This window comes from Botryllus schlosseri, chromosome 11 (assembly GCF_051294905.1).
Source record: "Botryllus schlosseri isolate E-star chromosome 11, Bs_hap1, whole genome shotgun sequence".
NCBI classification, from domain to species: domain Eukaryota; kingdom Metazoa; phylum Chordata; class Ascidiacea; order Stolidobranchia; family Styelidae; genus Botryllus; species Botryllus schlosseri.
The window spans coordinates 4,392,093-4,414,725 of record NC_137246.1 but is presented as its reverse complement, the minus strand read 5'-3'; the positions used below and the strand labels follow the sequence as shown (position 1 = coordinate 4,414,725).

General features: G+C 39.7%; 2 protein-coding genes across 2 annotated transcripts in view; one reads left to right on the top strand and one right to left on the bottom strand.

Annotated features, from left to right (window-relative positions):
• The window catches only part of LOC145450971 (uncharacterized), a 33,084-nt gene extending 16,940 nt beyond the window's left edge, over positions 1-16,144 (top strand). The window contains exons 3-4 of the mRNA XM_080329468.1: positions 12,220-12,390; positions 14,707-16,144. Of these exons, the coding sequence (XP_080185594.1) occupies positions 12,220-12,390; positions 14,707-14,760 (225 nt within the window). The 3' untranslated portion in view covers positions 14,761-16,144. The remainder of the gene's footprint in view (positions 1-12,219; positions 12,391-14,706) is intronic.
• Positions 1-22,633, bottom strand: part of LOC145450963 (4-galactosyl-N-acetylglucosaminide 3-alpha-L-fucosyltransferase FUT5-like) — a 263,546-nt gene that overhangs the window by 21,161 nt on the left and 219,752 nt on the right. The window lies entirely within an intron of this gene.

The following is a 22,633-nucleotide window of genomic DNA, read 5'->3' as shown; positions in this document are numbered from 1 at the left end:
GTTTCGGCAGCCAAATTTAAGTTTAACCATGCCAATCAGAAGCGCGTAATTGATAGCTTCAAGGATAGTGCTGAGAAAACTGCTATCCATACTTCATTGCCGGACAAGGACAAGAGTACCGTGCTTTCGACTTGGTTTTTGTGATGATGCAGCGATTTACTATTTGGTATCATTCTGAATGGAATGTAAATATTCTTTTAATGGGACACCAGGTCTTGCTGATACTCATGACACTACTTCGTATAGTTTAGTACTGGCACTGTTGCCAATGTTTTGTTCTCATTAAGTTTCTACATTGGCGTTGTTCAAAAATAGCCTTTTTTCCAAATTTCACTGGCTCATGAACAAAATTGTTAGGTTGGCCTGAAAAACGTTGCACACTAAATTTGGCTCAATTCCAACATGCAGAGGTGAAGCTATCAGATTTTTAAAAAATAAAAGTTTTATTTAAATTTTACTGGCTACGCCATGAAATTGTTAAGTTTTTTAAAAAATGTATGGCAAATTGGGCTAGTTGAGCCACATTTAAAATTTTCCACCTTTAGTAGCTTTTGCATCGCTCTATACAAAATTTACAGAAATTACTCGAACAAAAATCAGGGGGAATTTCATAACCATTTTATTCTCTTTATAGATACTTTTAGGTGTTCAACAAATCAATGCAAACATTGATGCTAGCGTCACTAACCTGTACCTGATTGCTGTGCTAGTGAAGTTGCACTGTGCCGCAATACGTAAACCGGCATCCCGGCATCTTGTATGATGCAATTGATTGATAACTCTGCTACAAACTGCTCTCCAGAAGACACCTTCTACTTTATCGCAAGAACGAGAAGCACACGCATGCTATTTACCCCTTGAACCGTGAGAGACTGTAGCTCAACTGTCTATGGAGTGGAGGCACCGTGGGGAGGTGAAGCGAACACTTCAAGACGCTACCGGCCTTAAAAGTCGGACCACGTATACTCCTGAACTTGTTGGAAATCCACCCAAACCGCTGGGAAGGAACTGATATTGCTGTCGACATACGGTACATCAATGCCACCCGTAGGTCATTTGTGTGGGACCAGCCTCTTAACCATACCGACCCAACAACACTTGTTTCCCTTACCGTCGTTCTCATTGCCAGGGCCAGAGCACCCTAAATTTGCAAAGACGCCGTTCAGGATCTTGGCTTGTCGATGGAAGATGGTGACTTCGACGTGATGCAGCAAAGCAATGGCTACAGATTGTCATGGAGTACTTACAGTTGCAGTGCTTGCTGTTATTCTCGTTTACGTCAATTTCGATATACCTGCTGCTGCTACCAATACAGTCCTCCTAATTGTATTTCTTATGCTTGCCCATTTTCAAGCCAACTCTGTGTGTTTAAATGAGTCGTCAGTTTAAGACTATACCTCCAAAGTAGCAGTGTATAAGGCAAACCTGCAACCGTTTATGGCAAGCTGGCAACATTAATCAGGAATACCTAATCTGTGACCAATACCTACATTCTATTTGTTTCATAATACATTCTCAAGTTGTGAATTTTTCAAATAAATGGCCAGTTATTGATACCGTCAGCACTCTTAGAATTTCGTAAAATCAAGCGAGAGTATGCAAGATTGAGAAAGTATTGTTGTGGAAATATTATTATAATTGAATTAGGTAGTTCTTCTATTAAGAATCTTAGGGTATCATCCGAACTATCGCTTCTGTTGGGGTCCAAATGGAATAAATGGCATAAGTTTTGAGATTGAGTATGTCATGAGTGAGCCGCCCTGCACTTGTCAAAGTACTTGTGATTCTGGGCAAGTACTATAGTATCACAGACTCATTTCAAAGTGAAGACTTTATTTTGCTAATCGCTCAAGACATCTTGATCTTGATTTGGTAGAATAGGGACACTTGATATCTATCAATACACGCATTACAACAGTGCTGCAAACATGTCCTAAAACTACTTTCAAAAATAGAACACTCTAGCACAGTGGTTCTCAACCTTTTTGGCTTCGCGGACCCCTTTTGACCGTCACGGACTCTCGCGGACCCCCTGAAGTTTTAGTTCAATTTTAGCTCTATTATGGTGCAACCTTCATATCTGTCCTGTGCAAATATGAACTGCAGGCTTGTGATGAATACCAAAATAATGATTTTTCATGCAAATAACATCATACTATTTATGTAGAAATTGGTAGACTTCTATTATTTGAAAGCTAATTTTGCTGCTGTATTTCTTGAAGTAGGGGAGATGTGGTACCGATGGATCAAAAATTACAAAATGATTTCTGGCCCACAAATCTTCAGCCGAGAATAGCAGATCTTTTGCAGTCTCAACACTTCGATACAAGCTCTACCTATCGCGGACATTTACCTGAATATCCTCCTTTCCAAAAAATATTTATAAACGTTTAAAATTTGTTGCTCGGACGTGTCATCGGTCCCCACCCGGTGGGTCCGAAGGCACACGACCATGGGACCTATGAGACATACGCTCAAAAACTCAAATTTTTTGTCTTGTTTTGTTGTGTACTAGACGATAAGCTACAGCAAGCCAATGAAGAATGCTTCGTCGCGACCTTCCAGAATAAAATAGATTATATCAACTCAAATGTTGGCATAAAATCATGTTTTGATTTACGCCTAAACTTACAAAATTAATGCCACATACATATTATCCGCAATCGACATTTTGACTTTCAAATACCTCGTAATAGCGATAAAACACCGCAGGTAACTATGATTTACAGCCTATATATATGTAGGCGAGTTTCTGTGGTTAAGTGATTAGTTGGTCCATCAATTTTGCTTGATTTGGCTATGGTACCATAGGTCCCCCACCCCATAAATATTGTAATTGACTTGAAAATAGTCCACTCGAGGATCGTATTGATTCAAAAAATATGTACCATTATATACCCTGATACAAGCCCTATACTTCACATCAAAAATTACGGCGAGTTTGTTAGTCTGGAAGGTGATATAAAAAAATGCAAATGTCGATCCAAATTTACTTTACACCCCCTAAAACGTAAATCATTCGTCACAGACCCCATAACTCATACAGGTCGAATTTTTTCGCATCTGTGGAAAGATTCCGTCATCATGTACTTGTAGACAAACTCACGGAGTGTAATCATGGAATTATCATGGAGAATTTTTAAAGTATTTTCGGTCCCAGTGATCGATCGGTACCACATCTCCCCTACGTGGTCGTGTCTTGAAAATTCGCGTCTTCGTTATGATATGAACGAGGAGTGCCGAAAACCATTTCCGCAGAGATAGATGGGGGCTAATGCAATATTAACGCATAACGCTTTGACGATACTTTTGGTGCGATCGCAACATTTATGGCATCAAAATGAAGAAACATATATTTTATAAACATATCACGTCCAGCATCTAGCGCAGGGACGGGCAATAGACCGCGTGCCGGATTCGGCCCGCGACGGCATTTTGATCGGCCCGTAGAGAGTTTCCGAGGTCAAGGTAAAATCCTAATCTAAAAGTATAGACAAATTTTATGCGCCAAAGAATGGATCCAAGTTTTCCAACCTGAGAAAGACTGTCATGAAACTACTTGTTCTGTTCGGTTTTACATATATATTTACGAGCAAACATTTTCGACCATGAACAATTGAACATTAACAAGACAAGGCTGCTGCATACCAATATAACTGGTGACATGAATCTCAGGGTTGGAGCGTAATGCTTTGATAGCAACGACATACTCCTTGTTCATTAAAAAAACAGCCTTGTCGATAGGGGATCCGCAATCAGAATGCGCCAAATCTGATAGCCCAGCTTTAGGAGCATGTATACCATTGTCCGATTTATGACGGGTTTCAGCCAAAAATATTCGGGTTCATTTCAATATGAATAATGAATATACTATTCAATTGCATATTGAAATTCTGTGCTTCCAAGAAGCTGTTCAAATAATGGGTTTGTATATCACAGGATAAAATGGGTTTCGGGGCGAGGTTTCAATCCCTGCATTGGGACAAATTAGTGAAATAATCCGGAACCTTTTATTTCAAACGACTGTTCACTAATTTGATGAGACATACAACTTCAAATCGAGAAGGTTTCGCAGACATTACTAAGTCACCCTGATTGACGTTACTATCTCCATATTCTTACTTTTTTCACAAACCCCAACAAAACGTCTCTAAACAGCAATATGTTTGCATCAGCAGGTTAATGGGAAATTGGTTATGAAGATGAATTTCCACACTACGATCATGTCAGACGATTATTACGATGATATGAGTCATGAGGTTTTAGCAGTTGTTGTGCGAAACTGCCTCATACTTTCTCAAATAAAAAAATGAAAATTAGAATATCAACCATACTAAAAATTTGGAGGTCTCGCGGACCCCCTGAAATTGTTTCGCGGACCCCTAGGGGTCCGCGGACCCCCGGTTGAGAACCGCTGCTCCAGCAAGTATGCAATATAACATAGTACTCTGAAAAGGTGGAAATACTACGTTATTGAACACTTCTGTAAGAGTCGCATTCTTATATTAGCATGCAGCATTTCTCAAGCAGCCTATTTATCCAGAAATTGAAAGTCTCTTTACAAGCTTTTCAGTTCGTTTTATTGCACCACACACACAATTTTGAGTCATCTTCTGTTTGCACCACAACAAGAATGCTTTAAAGTTCACAGGTCTCTTTGCTTTTTGATAAGCTTTTTCTGATGAGTTCCTGTCACCCATTCGTTCACCATCACTCTTCTCTTGCTTGCTTCCATACATCCTCGTCAGTGGTGCCGATTTTCGAGCCTCATCGGCTTTACTTAGCCATCTGGGCTTGATTACATGACACTGGTCATGTAGTTAGGTAAGCAATGGGGAGTCCAGAAAAGCCTCCGACCCACTTGCGTCAAGTGGGATTCGAACTAATTTCCAACGCTTCCCCAAGCTTTCAGGTAATTTTGCAGTTACCAACCTCAACGTCATAAACTGTCTACTCATGTCTGAACTGAATATGTCCCAATGCTCTCTCATCACCACCATACTTTGCTGATATTGGATGGTCGTTGTCTAAATCATTTTCACTTCTTGTGACCAGATTCGGATTAATTTTGAAGAACTCGCAAATCGTAAAAGTAGTTTAACGAAATCCATCTGAAATCAAAATTAATACGGTAATGATGATAATTCCAGTTGAAGGTACTAAACCATGGAATTACTTGTTTGACATATCTTAAACTGCCCCACTCCATCATGTCAATTTAATACTATACATTGTCATCTATCTGCGCGAAAATAAATTCATATCCTGTTTCAGTTAGCCACTTTCGTAATACAAACACATGATGTGACAGCAAAGACCAGCGCAGTAGCGACATACAAATGGATTACTGAGGCAAGGAAAATGATACCAGAAATGCGCTTGGCCCCAGACAGTGGTTGCTATGATGAAAAGTCACGTGACTTTCGAGCCCAATGACTGATAATCGCGTGCACTGGTTGCATTATATTACAAATTAGGATTTGGAAACGTATGACGTTACAGTTTGAATCACAGACATGGCAGCAAACAATATTTGAACTTAAATATGGAAACAGTGACTTATAACTTTAATTCAGGGGCGGGCAACTTCTCCAGTCGGCGGGCCGGATATAGTAAAATTGAATACTTGGAGGACCGGATTGCTGAATCGAAAAATTAGTCGCCCACTTATCCACACATATAAGGAATAAATCGTATTTAATAAATGTATTTTAACAACAGCAATGTAACTTCAAAGCAATTTCTCGCCAATAATGACGAAGACAATATGGATTTGAGAACAGCATTGTCATATAGGCGCTACCGTGTCTGCTATTCTCTCTGATCAATCAACACACGGTGCAATACATACATTTCAAGGCGTTCGATAAGCCCGGTACCCCAAATTTACCAAGATATCAATTCTTTCGGGTTTAGTAGGTGACGAGATAGCGTGGTTGTTCAACTGTGGGGCCTATTTTATCTCGATTTTGAATTCATGCGGCCCGCGGCCTCTACGAAATTTGAAAGTGGTCCGCTTCGAGTTGGCTACCCCTGGCATAAGCGGTGTTTTACAAAAGCCTAGAAGTGTGCCGTCGACTGTTACGGAATCAAAAATAAGAAATATCGACCTGGTGTAAATGACCATTGTAGTCGACAAACACCATGATTACCACAAATGACATGAGGCTGAGCACATCGTCAAATGCTGATAATGCATGTCTTCTCGCTTCGACGAACTTACGCGTAAGCACCACCCTCGATTGCTGCGCAGTGCGCATGCATGCAGAGGTGGTCAAAGTAGTCAAGAAAGCTACTCAATTAGAAGTAGAAGTAGCGACGAAGAAATCTACCCAAGTACGAGTAGAAGTACTTCTTCCATAAGCATCCTAAAACTACTTGAAGTAGAAGTACAATTGACTGACTTTAAAAGTACTCAAGTAAGTAAGTAGTTGTGCAAACGATCCTAATTCGTTCACATGGATTGTAAAAAGGGGCAAATGGAGCTATTCGAAAGGTGACGAGCTTGATTCATAATGATGCATGGGCTACCAGCAGGTAGGCCTATCCAATTTTCGATAGCATAAGCATTCGTCTACATCAGGGATGAAAATGATAGTATTGATATGGAAATGCGATACTAATCCTCTGTTTTCTCGAACAGCAAGTTTTAGAAAATAACATTGCATTGCGCCATCCCCCATATTATAAGGCCCGTAGTTTAGTCGAAGAGCAACACGGAGAAGCTGTATAGGATACGATGTAAACACTTTGCTCGATTAGTAAACGTTAATGAAAATATCATGGACCGTAAAAATGCCATATTGTGTTGCTTTATTTCCGGAAATTGAAGGCATTACTACACTTGCTTTTATACTTCAACATGTATGTTATCCAGTCAAAAGAACTGATAGTAATTATAACTCAAGGTATATGATACTGGGAATTGAAAGTGGAACATAAATACTACTTCTAAAAGCGGAACGTGTTTTTCATGCCTTTAGTCCAGAAAGTTTCAAAGGTGGTGTGCTAAAACAGCTCTAAAACTAACAAAAAAAGTTAGGGTCCACTTTTCCAGGTTAGGACGCGCCATGGACATGCTAGATTACGGCATGAAAAGTAAATGCTAGATTGCGAAACATCAGTTTCAAACGTTATGATAAGCCATTGATGAATTATTTCATATGGGCGAAGGGTGACAATGTGTGGTGAACGCAGGTATATCTAGTTCTAGATATCCCTGTGTGAACGGAACCACGCCAATCCGCTACCTAAATTATAGTCATCGATACTTTCGTGAAATCATACTGGTCACTCTGCATCCACTGCGCGCTAAGCGCGACGAAAATTCTGGGCCTTACTCAAGTTTTATAAAAATTAAATGTTGATACTCCGTGAAAACAGCAGTGAAATTCCTCAGGCTATCTTCCTTATTGGAAGATTGAACTACTTCTACTTGACAAACTGCAAATAGCAAAAAGTAAGTAAGTAGATCAAAAAGTATTACGAAGTAGAAGTAGAAGTAGCGAAAATCAGATCTACTTGAGTAAGTAATAGAAGTAGAGTAAAACTACTTGGGTACTTTAAAAAAGTAGAAGTACTTCGTTACTGACCACCTCTGCATACATGTGTATAATAACATACGGTCACTAAAATTTGACGTATGCCAGCAAGTAGTGAGGAATCTAGGAAGCCTGGGGCCGCGGGCCACATTATCATGTAATACGCAAAACTGTCTGCGGGCCGGACAAAATCCCTTCGCGGGCCGGATCCGGCATAAATTGGTATATTGAATTAGTAACACGAAATAATCAAGGAGGTTACGTAATCACGATACATAATTAGATGTCAGAGATGTCAAACTACGATACGCTTTTCCGTATCAGTTTATGCCAGTGGTTCCTAACCTTGTCTTCAGCGCCCCCCAGCGGGCGCTGGCGATTTTGAAGGGGGCGGTAACGCTCAGGGGGCAATACGGGGGCGATATGGGGGGCGCTTAAAAAATATGGCTTCGCATTAGATAATATAGTAGTATGACATATCCTTATTTAGTATTCTGAGCAAATTAATATTCCACAGAACATGTCAAATCCCGAAACTTTTGGTCGCGCTACGCGGCGATGTTTGCTACAAATGTTTTCATAAATGTAGCGTGTTATTATAATTCATGTAAAATGAATTGCGCGTTTTAGATCGCCAATTTCCCCTTCAAAACTGCCGTCACGCTTGCTTGGGTTATTCTCAACAAAATTGTTCGAATTAGGTATTCTATCCCGCAGCGCACATCGTGTGAAAATCGAAGAAGGAGGCACTGTATAGCCTATCGCTTTTGAGAGTGATATACAGTGCACGAAATGAATAATTGAATATACTTGTAATTGAGATCTACAAAATTAAATCGTCAGCATATTTCTTCATCATATCATAAAGGATGATACTATCTAATGTTGAGGTTCACAACCTCACATAAACGTTATAGTATACACTATGAGTTGCTTTGTTTGGAATACATTCATGTTAAAATTAATAACTAGTTACAGTACTAAATTCAGTGTGAGCAGATATATGCAACATATTCGCAGTTGACTTACTTGTAGTTACACAAAGCACTAAGATAAAATCCAACATCACTAATTTCCCCGTAATGCCAATTGCAGATGTGAATTCGGGATGGTTTGAACCACAGGGTATGAGACCGAGCCCAATTGTTGTTATAACAACCTTGATTTTACCCTGACTATACCACACACAATTATTTTATGGTTTATTATACTCGAATGGTCCTCGAGAGCGATTAAAGCGCGAAATATTTCCAATATACCAAAGTTCCGAAAAGACCGACCGGACTTCAACCTCTTACCAGGACAGATTCTGCTGCAACCTAAACCCCCAATCGGTGAGTTCGAAGGTTACCATCAATTATGTCGGTAAATGAACATTAATTACACATCCTGTTTTGCCAACTCCCCCACTGAAGAGTAGGCCTACGCATAATTATCTAAAATAAAAATGGACATTTCGGCGCCAGCCATTGCCAGGCCACGATGCACGAAGACACAAAAATTTCTGGCAATATGGGACTCCGAGAAGTGTGCCAAAAATATCGTCAGAGAGAGAATCTTCGCCAAAGAGAATTTTCCTTATATTAGCAGTAAACTTCGATGAATATAAGTTTAATTATCCATAGGTGCTTGAATTGCTCGTGCCGAATTATCATATCGTCGCAATCTGCACCCCACAGGACAAATGAGATCCATCAGATAAAATTATTTGCCAGTGAATAAATACCAATTTTGAATCGTGTGCTTACTTTAGTATAATACGTTTATGCGTTTCAATATCTTTTGGCTATATACCGGACAAGAGGTAACAACATAACAACATGTAACGAATTAATTGTACCAACGGGCGCGCCCGAATATGTTCAATTATTAATTACGTGGCCTTCATTTTCCGAAACAACAGCTCACTCAGCGCTACTGGAAAATGTGATTACGTGGGCTGAGAGGATAATAAGTTTATAGCGACATATATATATGCATTTACCACCTATTCCATCATGCATTATAGAAAATTTTGGCGCCTAGGGAGACCAGGTCACACAAACTTTGCTGACCATCGAAATCACGCGACGGAGCTCTGGGGGCGAAGCCTTCAGAAGTTTGGTTTATCACGCGCTATGGGTGCGCAAGACAATCGCTTTTTAGGGGGCTGACGAAGTGCTGGGGGGCCTCTTGCCCATTGTCTTTATTACAGTCCTTACAATATGATATGGGGGGCGCTGGATCACAATAATTCTTGAAAGGGGCGCTGGAGGAAAAAAGGTTAAGAACCACTGTCCTAGAGGCATAGTCCCGTCAAATGTGTGATAATCACCCCCGCCAATATATATGTTTCTCTAAAATAGACACATTTTTCTCTTACTAATCATCTTTAAATATAGACCTTAAGGGACCTAAAATTCCTTTCACAGTCGGAATAAGACGAAAGTTTGTTGAAATGGATTACTAACGAGTTCAATAATAATCTCTATTATTACACGCGAATAATCCGACAGTTACAAACGGGTTTAAAAAATTTCCAAGTTCAATAAATCTCCGCCAACAAAGAACTATTAACGAAACAATTTTGGGCCCCCTCGAGCTCCCCCTCCCCCCGATTGTGGGCTCGAGGAGCGACAGTTGCGGCCATGCAAGATCGCATCGCATACAATGGTAGGTGTTGTAGAAACTGCAGTGTCACCGACTCCCCAACATGGTCACGAATACAGAGTAAACCGGCGCCTTTTACTCAAGATTAGAGACATTAAGACATCAAGACATTAGATAAACAACGAGTTGGGTTGGAAAAAACTTAAGCAAGCAACTATGGGGACCGCGTGGAAGTGATGCTTACGAACTGTCTTGGATGAAGGATAAGCATGAGCATAAAAGTTCACTATCATCGCTTCCCCGAAAACTTGGGAAATCTGAGTGAGGAACGAAGTGGAAGAATGCACTTATATATCCACTAAATGAGAGAGAGAGAGATATCAAGATATAGCTGGGATACTCACACGATGACAGATTGTGCGCCAGTGCCTATAGTGCGAATCTGTCCCCGTCAAACTCGTACAAGAGTATACTTTCCTGCAGATGACTTCAAGCTAATTTGAGTAAATAATCGGAGCTGCATCTATGAACTTAACTAATGCACATCCTGAGATGGATATATTTCTCCGTGCAGCTTTGAATAGCCTACTCATTGGTGAAGACAAAGATTACTTTATTGTCCCTTTCGTCTGTGTCTACAAATTGTCGGCTTTTTGTGGGCTACGGCATATTTGTTTTTTTACTGCCGAATAACTGCTATTTATTGTTCACTGTAATCATATTTATAGGCATATATATTACAATATGATAGCAGATGCCAATGGCTAAATGCCAAGAAATGGGGAACTTTTGTGTTGCATGTATGGAAAAGAATAGAATTATGCAGCACAGCTTCGTTCAGCTGATGTAATTGTGCATTTACTTTTCGCACATTCTCTTGGTTTCAGTGCAAACGGACTTACTAAAACATGTAATATAGGCTGTTCCGATGAAATAGAATCCAGTTCAAATGAAGTAAAAAATGATTAGAAAATAATTTAATTGGGTGATATCTTGAAAGCTGGAGTCAATTTGCAGTAACTACTGCCATTTCCGAGCTCAGCGCCCTGATATACCCTGAAATCGTTCTCACCTTCCATGATGAAAGTTTTTTGTTTGCCAGCGTAATAAATTGAAATTATGGCTATTTTCATGTTAAAATAATACGGCCAGCCGAAGTACCGTAAATCTACAACAAATACACCTCAGTCCAGGATTAATGCACGCGATTTTCAAACGGCATACGGCATATGACTCTGCCAGTTAATATACAAACGAAAAAATTTTCGTTGCTGTTAGCGTTAGTGACAAAAGCCGCCGTTCCCCTCCCATTTTCGAATTGTACATTGTGACTCGATGCGTACCAATACGTCTCATCATAGTGGGGTGAAAAGCTTTATGTAGCCCACGTATAATTCGATAATATGAGTATATATAATTTTTTGAGTGAATAACACAACAAGTAGGCTATAACTAAACTTCCCTAATTCTACAATTTCCCAAATAGCTCTGTGGACCACCTCAAAATGCCCACTGTTTGAGAACCCCTGCCCTAGACATACCTCGTACATGATGACCGAGTGACATCGCAGTCTGAACACACTCCAGACATAATGTCCGAATACCAACTGAACTCGGAAACACTTCAGACCTGTCCCAAGACGTCATGTCCTAGTGACAATGCTTTCCGAACACACCCAAGACATATCCAGGATATTATGTATGGAATTCACAAAACGCACCGAGACCGCCTTATGTTCATTGTGTCTTATTGTCATCCTTATGATATAATCACGTTACTGTTTGCGATGTGTAAACTTTCATTGAAACAATATATGATTTGTTTTGAATACATATATTATCTCCGTGTTGGACCTACCTAAATAATCAAACAATCCCAATTGTACTATAATGCGGTTCACGAATGGATTCAGATGTTGAATGTGGCCCTCTAGCTAAAACGTTTAGCCACCCCTGCTCTAGAAGACTCGTGTTTATCGGTTCAAGTAAGGCAAATATTTAATCATCAGCGCAGTGATATTTAGTGGACGCGAAACATGGTTTTTCTTCGTACGAATCGAAATGTAGCACTGATACATGTCGGTTTCAGATCCCGATTCTTCTGATCGATTGGTCACAGAAAACTGCAACTGAAAGTGAAATATCAGCTCTTTGTCACTTGATGATGTTTGCTGTGGAAAGACTGTTGCTACTCAACTGGAAAATCGATACCAAAGGAACGCAGAGATTGAAAGACACGCTTCAACTCGAAAGCTCGAAGGTTCGTTTCTATTCACTTACTTTGCACGCATTTGTAGTAATGTGTAGCAAAACGCGAATTAATATCCTACTAATCCCTTCGTAACGAATGTAATACTCGTTATTAATTGTAGTAGGCCTACATGAGAGTCTATACGTCTTGTAGACTTTACGTGTCCATCATTGATAAATATTCTATTATCAATGTTTATTTCTACAGTTACGAACTTTTAATTTTGCTTTTAATCGACAAACTGAAACGAATGATATAATTTACTAATAATAGGGTGATTATTATTTTTGGCACGTCTAAAATTGTAGCGCCAAGTATCAGTGTCAGTATCAGCTTTATTAGGAATTTCATCATTTCAAAACACCACATGACATCGATACAATGAAAAGATAGCAACGTGTCAAAACGACTTGGAGTTGTCTTTGAAATCGAATGGTGATGAGGGGCCTAGATAAACTGACAACACTTTTGAAGCCTACCTGGGTCGGTGGGAACTCGCAACAAATTTCAGTTGCAGCATTGGACATCACACTACCAACTCCTCATTCCATCTGAAACGCACGGCGGGAATGCACATAGAAATGCGTTTTATTCATTCACTTATCAGTAGGGCAATTTTTTTAAATATTTTTTGACCGTAGAAAACTTGATTTAGACTAAGTGTGCCCTCACGCATGTAAATTAGGTGTTTTCGCACATAGTAACAAAATTGCATACTACTTATCTTCATTTCTGGTAGGAACTGTCTCTCCATACGTAGTAGTTTGGACTGAAAAAACCTTTTTGACCTAAAAACTTGCAAACTTTCACATGAAACAACTTTATTACAACGAAATCTGGACCTATGAAGAATTCTAGTGGTTATATCACGCATTATGGTGGAAATAATTATTATTTGTTGTAGTACAACGAAAGAGACTCTTCTACATTGTCGGGTAGAAAGTGTCCGTCCTCACAAGTAACTTGTCAAGAATGAAAAAAAAACGTTCAACAGCAGCATTTGTTGATTGGCAACACTGAAGCTGCGCAGATACTGCTGATGTTTCACCGTGTCGCTTCATTCTGACAATGTTGTCTACATCTCAATTTTTCATCATGCGCTTTTTGGTATAAGAACCAATGCCAACGCAGTCTCGCTTCAGTTATGACAGGGGTGGGCAAACTAAGACCCTCGGGCTGCATGCGGCCTGCAACACCGTTTTTTAAGGCCCGTGTAAGCCCCAGGAAACGTAACATCATTGATAAAATGGGTAAAAAAAATCAAATTGCTGTGGATATACTTGATTAAACTTTTTCATATTAGGTATTTTAATATGATAATGATAAGTTATATTATTACCATATTTTTTTTTATTTCCTTAATGGTGCGTATACCAACCTTGAGATCCATACATTTTGAAAGGTTTCAATTGCTAAACAATTGCTAAGTGTAATTTTAGATTGGCAGCACGAGCAAGTTTATTACATTTAGTAATTGGAGAACCGATTCGCGAGTGTGTTGGATGTATTGTATGCATAGCAGTATTTACTTTTATAATATTTATATATTGTAGAAGCGCGTTTAAAGGTTACATGATTATTATGCTGTCAGCATTATGTGTCCTGGAGTTAAACCAAACGTACAATCAGCAAATTTATGAACAGATCTCTGCTTACAGACTCAAATTCACATTCAATTGTATAAGAATCGGGACACCCGTAATTTTGACAATGACGAAGACCAGCTTCTAACTTCTCGTCAATATTTCTGACCCGTATATGTTATCATCAAATAAATGTTTGGATTGTTTTAAATATACAAATACATATACAATATTTCCATGTTGTCAATCACTATATAATCAAATAACCGTATTGAATTTTGGTTTATTATCCCAATTTTATATAGTGCGGCCTCTAATGAATTCAATAGTTGAATGCGGCCCGCGAGCTAAAATGTTTGTCGACCCCTGAGTTAGGATATTGCGGTACGATGAGCATAACACCATGTCAACCGATTTGACCGTTTCTGATTCACAATGAGTAGATTATGGGCCGTCCACAACGGTAGGCATATAAAATAGACTTCAAGTTGTGAAACGTCTAATGAGAAGTTAACCTACAGTGCAAACATATACGATAAAAACGAAATGCAGGTTGCGAAAAATTTTGAATTTGTAAACAGTTTTGATGATATTTTGACGATTTGAACATGTCCAAAAATATCGACCTACTTAACAGTAATTTATTTATATTTTTGATTTATCATTGGTTACTGATTAATTGCTTATGCTAATACGACAATTTCCTCCCCCGCAATAAATAATTTTATTCTACTTCGCATAGGTGAAACATATCCGACTTCCGAATGGAAATACCTTCACGAAAGGGGAACCGTGAGGAACCAACAGGAGAATCTATGCAAATTACCCAAAATCAAGGAATACCTCAAATTCAACGAATCCAAGGAAACCCTGGATATGATACACTTCCAAATATCAGCAGCCTTTCTCAAACCAACGTAATCGACGAAGACATTACTTGGGAATGGAAAAATCAACATGCAACAGTACATTACAGTGTGATACACCAGCTCACTATAAAGGAAATGCATGAAGAGACATATTGCATGTCTCAAACTGTTACTGTATTGACGTAAATACTTTCCACGCCTAATCATTGACATGTGGAAAAATCCTATGGTCACGATTTCGATCGTGACTTCGACCAATGAATAATTTGTTTAGCGGTCTAAACAATCATAGTTTGAATTTATTATTTCTGTGAAGCCACCATCTATTACCATGGCAGTCAGAATATGTTACACTTTAATTGGGGTAAAATTGAATGATCTGTTATAACGAATCAATATTTAATACGATCCTTAGTTTATCGGCATTGCGTCATGCTAAGTGGTAAATCTTGTTACGATTTGCCTCTATCTCATATTGGGGTCAGGGACCTGAAAGGTGGGAATGTTGAAAAGCGCTATTACCATTGTTTGTGTGAGGTGACCATATTTCACGAATATCCACGTGACGGTTTTAATGTAATGATATTCAACATATCATTTGCAAGTAGACTACACGAGGTCTTTGTATTATATTGGAACAAAATTTTTAATGCTGTATAATGACATTCCCGCGCTCCTATATGATATGTCCGTTGTGGGTGCGACGATGCCGGCCATTTATGGTAGTTCATAAAATGTCACAGCTATGATTTGCTTTCCCTGCCATTTAATCAATCTCCACATTTTTACCGAAATTAACATCGCAACATTCCACTACGATAACCATGTTTTGTTTTTGCTTCGAATATAATATTGTAGTATTGTATTGTATTTTACTAAATTTGATGGACTTGGCCCGAACAAGATCGTTTTACCCCACGTAGTTTAAGTGAATAGTTCACTTATAATAGTAAGTGAATTACTGTGCTAAATTGGGCAAATGTGAATTTTTTCATCTTGATTCTTGAAGTATGGCGATGTTAGATAGAGCAATACATAGATGTTATTAGTTACACAGTAGACGCGATCAAGCTGCTGATGGGTTTCACAACGTTCGACTCATTATCACACCACCATCATTCGTCAGCCCACATTCAATTTATGACGATCCGTGGTGAATTGATCTTGCACGTCCTGCCCGCAATCACAGTCATTTGGACGAATACATGGACTAGCTATTTTATGATTTTTCATCGTTTTGTAAATTGTAATCACGAGCGTTATGATGTAAGTGTACTTTGGCGTATCGAGCGAGTACAAACGCATGTTGTATTTGTTTCAATACTCTGTTAGCAGACAGGACTTGACGAAGTTACTGAGAAGTTTCACCCTAATTGACGAAGAGGTAAATTTGGGATCTTCGATGCAAATTGATGTGTATCAGGGCATCGTGGCTCTCTGCTTACCCTTTATTCATTATTATTGACGACATTGGGCAAGTAGATTAGAGGTGTTGCAAACATTTCGTAAATTACCCCGTTGTCCAAAAATATTTTCAGATTTCGTCGATTAGTGGTTCTCAACCTGGGTCTGCGACACCTCTAAATTTGCAAATTGGTTGATAATCTAATTTGTATTTCTGTAACTTAGGAAAATAACGGGGCAGTTTCGATTAATCGCTGCTAAAACTTCAGGACTCAAATCACCAGAATGGACGTTTTGTTAAGGTAGGTAGAAATATATGAAAAAGTCGGAGTAGTGCAGGTCAATCTTCGACTTCGAAATGTTGGCAAAAAGTCGTTTTCACCTGTGATATAGCCTACATAACCAGTATTCCGGAATATCTTAAAGATGAGCTGTTGTAAAAGCTGTGGTATGAGCTGTAGTGAGATGTGCTGCTGTTTTTCACTATCCTGGAGTATTTGCACAAGACAGATGACGTTTACACGATAATTGAGCTAAATTTGAAGTAGAACTTTAGGAGTCCGCGGAGTTTCGTGACCGTTCAAAAGGTGTCCGCGAGGACAAAAAGGTTGAGAACTACTGTCTTAGATCTATTGGCGTCATAAAATAGGCTTCGACATATTGAATATCATATGGAAAATATATGTTTACCGGATGTTAGCTACTTTTTATTTCCGCTCAAGTGTACGTCAATTTCTGTGCGGGAAGTATTTACTTGCGAATAATATCACCATCATCCTAAGTAGACTATTTTAACGAAGATGACTATAGTTTCCGGATAATCAGTCCTATTAATTAGCGATGCCTTAATCCAAACGCTACCGCAGGCCCTTGTCAAGATGGCAACGCATGAAAAAAGCCTCAATCTCTCTTCAGGCATGCCTGGAATGCGTTGTTTGGTCAAGGCAAACTGACAAAACTGGCCACCGTAAATATTTTCTATAATCGCCGGACTTTCAATTGGAGAGAGAGAGAGAGAGTCTTAACTTTCATCCAACCAAAATACATAACACACGGCAGTGGTGGTGGTACAGAAAATATGCATGCACAGTATTCGGTATTAGATAGGAATGATCGATAAGACCGTGAAGGTCATCTAGTCTGATCACACCAGCATCAAACAGGTGCACTTGACTCTAAACAGTCTTGCTGTAAAAAATGTTACGGTATAGTTGCTAAAATAAAATAGAAAAAAATCAAACGATGGTAGCAAATGATCAATGAAGCAATGTCTGGGCGAGGTATAGGGCAACAGTGTTAGTGTAATGACAAGTGGTGATCAAGTATGGCTTTTTTTAATCTATAATAAGGCAATTCACGGATATGTGGTGGTAATGCATTCCAGATGATAGGTCCGGAGTAGTCAAGAGATCTCTTGGTTAAGTGGCTATTTGGTGGGGGTAAGTAGATATTTCCTTTAGACGGTGATCTCGTGTAGTGGGAGTGCACATTTTTAGCAGGCATGAAAAAGTCATCAAACACAGGAGGCAAACTATTGGAAAAATATTTGTGAATGACTTTTGATACTTCGAAGCGATACAGTTTGTCAACTTGCAAAATTTGGTGCTTACGGTAGTAAGGCGATAGTTTGGTACGTAAAGGTAATAATGAGATCAGCCGTATCGCACGGTTTTGCAGGGTTCGAATTCTGCACAAAAATGTTGTGCATGCACTTCCCCATACTACGATTCCATATTGCAGGTGAGAGTGGAAAAGAGAGAAATAGATGGTTCGTAGTATTGATCTGGAAACCCAAAATTGCAGACGGGTCATTATTCCCACCCACACACCGAGCTAGTTTTGATATTGTGCATTCAACATGCTGCTTCCAAGACATTTTGGCATCAATGGTGACGCCGAGATATTTTGCTGGACATGACTCAGCTTCTACTGGTTGCAATTAAGTCAGAGTTCGGGCGAAGCATTTAAAGGCAGCATACAGCAAGTCAATCGGTTAATCGAAAAAAATCCGATTTTTGTTTTGAACAACGCTAATGCAGATGTTTGTAAAAACATACTTTTCACAATTGTATGCATGATCACAGGTATATTGAAATGTTTTGTGAGATTTTAACGTAGTTTAAATATTATTCAGTATCCGTTCAATACGCAGCAAATCAGCGTATTTTTAATGTAGCGATGATCATATTTCCTATCTACTAATCTGTGTGCATTGAAAAATAAACCAAAATACACGGACTGATTGTCGTAAACTGACTATTGCGTTGAATAACTAACTGAAGCTTTATTAAAGCAAAGGTAACCAATGTGGCTTTAAGCAACATAGAACACAACTGACAGCAGAACAGAAGAGAATAGAATGACACGGTAACGATAAGGCGACACTGTACTGTACAACGTAACTAATCAAATGAAAGTAATTATTGCCTAATTGCGGATCACCACATTCTACCAGAGGTGGTCAAAGTAGTCAAGAAAGCTACTCAAGTAGAAGTAGAAGTAGCGACGAAAAAATCTACTCAAGTACGAGTAGAAGTACTTCTTCCATAAGCAACCTAAAACTACTTGAAGTAGAAGTAGAATTGACCGATTTTAAATCTACTCAAGTAAGTAAGTAGTTGTGAAAACGATCCTAATTCGTTCATATGGATTGTCAAAAGGTGCAAATTTAACTGTGCGAAAGGCGCCGAGTTCGATTCATATTGTTGCATACCAGGAAGTATCCAATTTTCGACAGCATAAGTATTCGTCCGCATCATGGGATGAAAATTATAGTATTGATATGGAAATGCGACACTAATCCTCTGTTTTCTCGAACAGATCGTTTTAGAAATTATCATGGTATGGCGTCCTCCCCCGTTTTATAAGACCCGTAGTTTAGTCGAAGAGCAATACGGAGAACTTGCATAGGATACGGTATGAACACTTTGCGCGATTAGTAAACGGTAATAAAAAATATGGTGACTCGTAAAAATGCCATATTGTGAAGTTTTATTTCCGGCAATTAAAGGCATTACTACACTTGCTTTTATACTTCAAGATGTAGCCTATGTTATCCAGACAAAAGAACTGGACAAGAAATATTAATTAGAGCTCAAAGTATATGATACTGGGAATTGAAAGTGAAATATAAATACTACTTCTAAAAGCGGAACATGTATTTCATGTCCTTAGTCCAGAAAGTTTCAAAGGTGGTGTGCTAAAACAGCTCTAAAACTAAAAAAAGTCAGAATCCACTTTTCCAGATTAGGACACGCCATGGACGTGCAAGCAGGGCTTCGGAGCAGCCGTAAATTTGCATTGCTCCAGCTCCGGCTCCGGAGCTTTCTTCTATCATACATCAGCTCCGGCTCCAGCTCCGGAGCAGCATTATTACCACTGCTCCGGCTCCAGCTCCGGCTCCGGCACTGAAAACCATCGAAGGTGTCTGTCTGTATCAGGGGTGAGCAACCCGCGGCCTGCGGGCCATATGTGGCCCGCGAGAAGGCTTTGAGTAGCCCGCGAGCTAATTTCACATTATATTATCGAAATTCTGTTATATTATCGAAATTGCATTGCTCAGATTGTGAACTCGCTAGGCCAACCAAAAATATGATTAATCTAGCCGCGGCACTTGGGATGTTATTGATGACTGGACTAAAATATCAGTTTCGACGCATTGGCAGATCCAGGGTCCAGTCACATCTTAGTAAATCGTCGTATATTACAATAAACTAAAAAAGCACTTTACTCCGTGCCACGGCATTAAAATTCTGATGCGGTGTTTTAACACTGGCACTGTACTCATTACCATTAGGCCATTACCATTACCCTACAGCTTAATTCAATCTTTAAATGTGCGATTATTATTCAACTTTAACTGTAGTAAGGGCAAAATGGGCGGATATAACGACGTGATCAATAGAAATTCGATTTGTACCAAATGGCCAATGGTTTGACGTTCGATATTGGTGCACTCGTTAACAGTCCATCCGGTGTCGATCAAGTTTATCGGAATAATATTTTCCCGTTGAAATGAATCGAATAATCGAAATAAACACTGTGCCGTGCACATTGCGCCATGCCCATAACGAATTAAACTATGCAGTATGCACATTGCACATTCACAAATTTACGAAACAGATGATTACAAATTGGAAATCGCGTATCAAATCAGTAGTTTGTCTCCAACATAGAATACTATGGGGTTTTGGCCTACTCTTCTGCCATCTCTTATTTAAGCTCGAAAATCCTTACTGGAGATGACAATGATGCGCAGTAATGAATTGCAATTGGCATGCATAATTGCATACTCGCAATAACACTGTCCACTTTCGCGGCCCGACTAAAGAACTATCACGAAAAAACGAGTATTTGCTTATCCGATTCATAGCAATGATGAGACGGAATTTCTCGGCTCGTGCTCGTCATATCGGCATGTGCAACGAAATCACGTTTTTAACATCTCTCACATTTCGCGTAATACATAGTGATCATTATTTTCGAGCCGTATACAATTGGCCAACAAGGTTGTGCTGATGATGAAATTGCGGGTATGCCGAATACCCACAATATTCACAGGCATAGGTCGCATACCGAGGTTCGGGACTCATGTATGAAAATTGAACATTGAACATACGACTGCTCTGCTGTTGAACCCTCAGGAACATGGTTAGTCGGAAAATTTAGCGCCAAAGAGGAAAAGATTCTTAATATCGCGAAGGCCTGCTGTTGAATTCGGTGAACTCAGCGGATATGGTTGTTGCATACATAATAGCATCTTATGAAATACGTCGGAGCCGGAGCTACCCCTCAAATAACTGGCTCCAGCTCCGGCTCCGGCTCCGGCTGAATTTTATATAGAGCTCCGGCTCCGGTTCCAGCTCCGGTAAAAATGCACGGCTCCGGGGCTCCGGCTCCGGGCTCCGGCTCCGGCTCCGAAGCCCTGCGTGCAAGATTATGATATGACAAGTAGCTTAAATGCTAGATTGCTAGTTTCAAACGTAGTGATGAGCCATATCTACTGTGATGAAATATTTCATTTATTCCCGAACGGCGACAATGTGGTGTGAACGGAACAACGCCAACCCGCAACCTAAATTATATTCCCCGATACTTTCGTGAAATCATACTGGCCACCCCGTATCCACTGCGCGCAAAGCGCGACGAAAATTCTGGGCTTTACTCAACTTTTGTGAAAATTAAATGGTATTACTCCGTGGAAAAAGCCCCGAAATTCTTCAGGCTATCTTCCTGATTGGAGGATTGAACTACTTCTACTTGACAAACTGAAAATAGCGAGAAGTAAGTAAGTAGGTCACAAAATATTACGAAGTAGAAGTATAAGTAGCGAAAATCAGATCTACTTGAGTAAGTACCAGAAGTAGAGGAAAACTACTTGAGTACTTCGAAAAAGTAGAAGTACTTCGTTACTGACCACCTCTGCATTCTACCCCCCTTTCATTTTGTAAATTCACATAGAAGAATGACACAAAAACATCAATGACTAACAAAATTACCATACCGATCCGGCTGGCGCCTAATTCTAGTTGAACGCCGAAGCTCGACGTCTAGATCTCTACTCGAATCATCTGGTGCATCCTCTGAATGGTTAGATTCTTGAGGCTCTTCATCAGATGACTTCAACTCAACGTTACAAACTTCGCGACTTGGCTCGTGGCCATCGATATCAACAGAACAAGGTTCAGCTTGTTTCGTTTCAGGATTAGTCGATGGTGTTTCTTCTCCAGTAGGAAAACGGGCCAAATCGTTGAGTGAGACGTTTGACTCGCGGCCGTTAGGAAAACGAACACGTGCGTAAGTCGGGTTGGCTTCAAGAAGTTCGACCTCAGAACATAGTTCATCGCCCTTGTTTCTGACGAATTTGCGTAAGAAAACTGGCCCCGGTGTCAATAGCCAGGATGGCACGCTGTTCCCCACCATACTTTTTCTTGGAAAGGAAAAAAATCGGTCATGCGGCGTTGAATTAGTTGACGTGCAAAGTAGCGATCGAACTGAATGTAGCGCATGAGGAAGGGCGTCAGCCCAACATGATTCTGAGACTCCGGTTGATTTCAAAATGAGTTTGATAGTTCGCCATAATGTTTGATTAAGGCGTTCGCACTGCGAATTTCCTGTTGGGTGGTAAGGCGTAGTGAAGCTAGTTGCAACCCCGCGAGAATGTAAATAATCCTTGACTTCCTTGGATACGAAAGCGGTGCCTCGGTCACTGTGAACGTATCCCGGAAGTCCAAAAACAGCGAATAGTGTCGACAAACACGAAACGACGGTTAGCGCGAAAGTGTTGCGACATGGAAAGGCGAACGGAAAACGACTATATTCGTCTATGACAACGAACATGAAAGGGGATTTGTTAGATTTCAAAGGCCCTTTGAAGTCTACGTTGATTCTTTCCCA